The 2,550-nt window shown below is 33.3% G+C and overlaps 1 protein-coding gene across 1 annotated transcript in view; it reads right to left on the bottom strand.

Annotated features, from left to right (window-relative positions):
• Positions 1–1,431: 1,431 nt before the first annotated feature.
• LOC106101276 overlaps positions 1,432–2,550 on the bottom strand; it is a 6,671-nt gene continuing 5,552 nt past the window's right edge. Inside the window, exon 9 of the mRNA XM_013280442.1 lies at positions 1,432–1,472. Within this exon, the coding sequence (XP_013135896.1) occupies positions 1,432–1,472 (41 nt within the window). The remainder of the gene's footprint in view (positions 1,473–2,550) is intronic.

Raw genomic sequence — 2,550 nt, 5'->3', positions numbered from 1 at the left:
AAAGCTGTTACAACTTATAATCATGATAGATTTTGTACCTCTCTCGAGATACATAAAGAATCTATCAAATAAATCTCATGTCGCGGTGCGGGTAGAAACAAAAAAAGAGTTGTTCGCGTCGCTTTGTGGGCTACAAATCACTTAATGCCCTCCTGTACCGAATAAATACCTTCTTAAGACGCCCGAGCCAAGATATGATTTGTAACTGGTCGCACCCTTGTTGTATACAGCGTGTTTCTTTTCTAGACTTTACTTAGAACAATATTTGAATAATGCTTGTCATATGATGGTGTAAAGTGTAATTGTAACACTGTTATATTTTGAGGAATCGAAGCATCGTAGCAAGATTGGCCTCCCTTTATGTCTAGTGCCCTGGACGCGCCTTATCCTAATTGTATATCTAGTTATACTAATATTACAAAGAGGTTGATTTGTATTTTTTTATTTTTAGATTTTTGTATGTATTTGTTTCACGTAAAAACTACTGGGCCGATTTTAAAAACTCTTTCACCATTAGAAAGGTTATTTATCTGTAAGTAACATAGGCTATATTTTGTATTTTTCTCTAATTTTACGCGGGCGAAGTCACGAGCAACAGCTAGTATAACTGACATTACAAAGAAGAAAGATTTTTATTATTGTATGTATTGAAATAACTCAAAAACTACTAAGCCCATTTGAAAAAATTTTACGATACGATATCCGTGAGTACCATAGACTATGTATTTCTTAAGTTCACGCAGGCGCAGTCGCGAGCAAAAGCTATTTAACCACAGATATTTTGCTATCAAATTATTTTAGAACACGCTTTATATACCAAAGAAGTTTCCACCAATTGACTTCCATTACACCTTGATCATAATATATTAATATTTATCGTTTACGAGAGGGCTCTACATCTAAACCTACAGAATGCTATTGAAAACCTATCTATGTAAATAGATAGCTCTTATTTCATTCAACATAAGGTTTAAAATTGAATAGCAATAGAGAATTCGACGCATATCAATTTTGTTTTTTTAAAACCTTTAGCATACACAGTCGCTTTTGCAGGGATCTTTCTAAGTTATGGATCTTTGGGGTAAATTGTTTTATACTTTTGGTATACGAACTATCAAATTTTAGTTATTTATATATACAATACGGTTTCCAAAACCTAACAGTATAAAAACCAAAGGGCTAACAATGTTTTCAGTTCTAACGGCAGTGAAAACCCACGGCTAATAAAAGAAAAGACATGTTGCAAAACTTGTAGACACTTCAGAGTCGCTCGCCATGTAATACATCACGTTCAAAACAATGCCGTTAGGGGACCGGCAGATATAATACAAATGCAACAATATCGCGCGGGAAAGAGAAAGCACTATCACTGTCATACTATGGGCGTCCAAAATACAGTCAGGTAGAAAAGTAACTAATATTTTTTAATAATTAATTGTTGTAGATCTTTGACTCAACATTGGAAATCAGTGCTGTAACCATTAATACAAAAAATTATTTATTATAGTGATATTACAAAATAAATATCAACAAATTCCTATACAATAAGCTCTTAAAGTGTTTGGAATATTAAAGGTAACGATGTCACCTACATCATAGAAAACAAAGAAAACCTTAAGCAAGATGGAGTGATATTTTAAATAAAGAGGTCATGCATACACTTCCGCACTGTTATGGATATTTATCTTACTAAAATTTAGATGGATGGATGTTTGTTTACCACCTAAACGGCAGAATGGATCTCGATGAAATATTGCATAGATATAGAGCAAAATCTAGAAGAAGACATAGGCTACTTATTTTTGTTCTTTAATTCTAACGTAATCGCAGGCGAAATCTAGTCAAGAAATATTACGCAAAGGTTACATCTTCCTGCATGACTGTACAGTGCTGTCGCGGTTTGCAACGTGTCCCGCGTAATCCGACTCTTTGTCGTTGAGGGAGTGATAAAGTTACTTCTAAAACTCGAAGTTCTCATAACAATAGGTTTCAATAAATGATAATTATTTTTGACTCACAATATAAATATCTGGTGAGATAATGTATATAGGATCACATTCTTTTGTTTTAAAAATAGAAGTGTTTAAAAAAAATTGAAAAATAGATTCTTGATATGTCTATTCAAATATGATACGAATCATACTTTATTTTTAATATTATAAATGCGAAAGTTTAGATGTATGGATGTTTGTTAGAGTTTGTAGCTTAAACGACTGAATGGATTTCGATTAAATTTATTTATAGACGTAGAGGATAGTCTGGAAGAACACGCTTTTGTTTTTTTTTCTAATTCCGCGCGTACGGAATCGCAGGCGAAAGCTAGTATAATATAAATTGATTTAAAAATACAATAAATATTTTACCTATGTTGTAAAAGCTAGCAAAAGGTAACAACACCACTATGTGTGGTATACGCGAATGAAGATACAGGTTACGTTCGAGAATCGAGTTCAATTCGAGAACTCGTAGTTATTAGAGCTGATTGATAAAAATGATTCCCCGTGCAGTGAATCAAAGGGTTTATGTGTCGGCGGAGACAAGCCGCAAGCG

This window comes from Papilio polytes, unplaced genomic scaffold (genome assembly GCF_000836215.1).
Source record: "Papilio polytes unplaced genomic scaffold, Ppol_1.0 DF823991.1, whole genome shotgun sequence".
NCBI lineage: Eukaryota > Metazoa > Arthropoda > Insecta > Lepidoptera > Papilionidae > Papilio > Papilio polytes.
The sequence above is the reverse complement of the archived record's forward strand: the minus strand, read 5'-3'. Positions and strand labels throughout refer to the sequence as shown.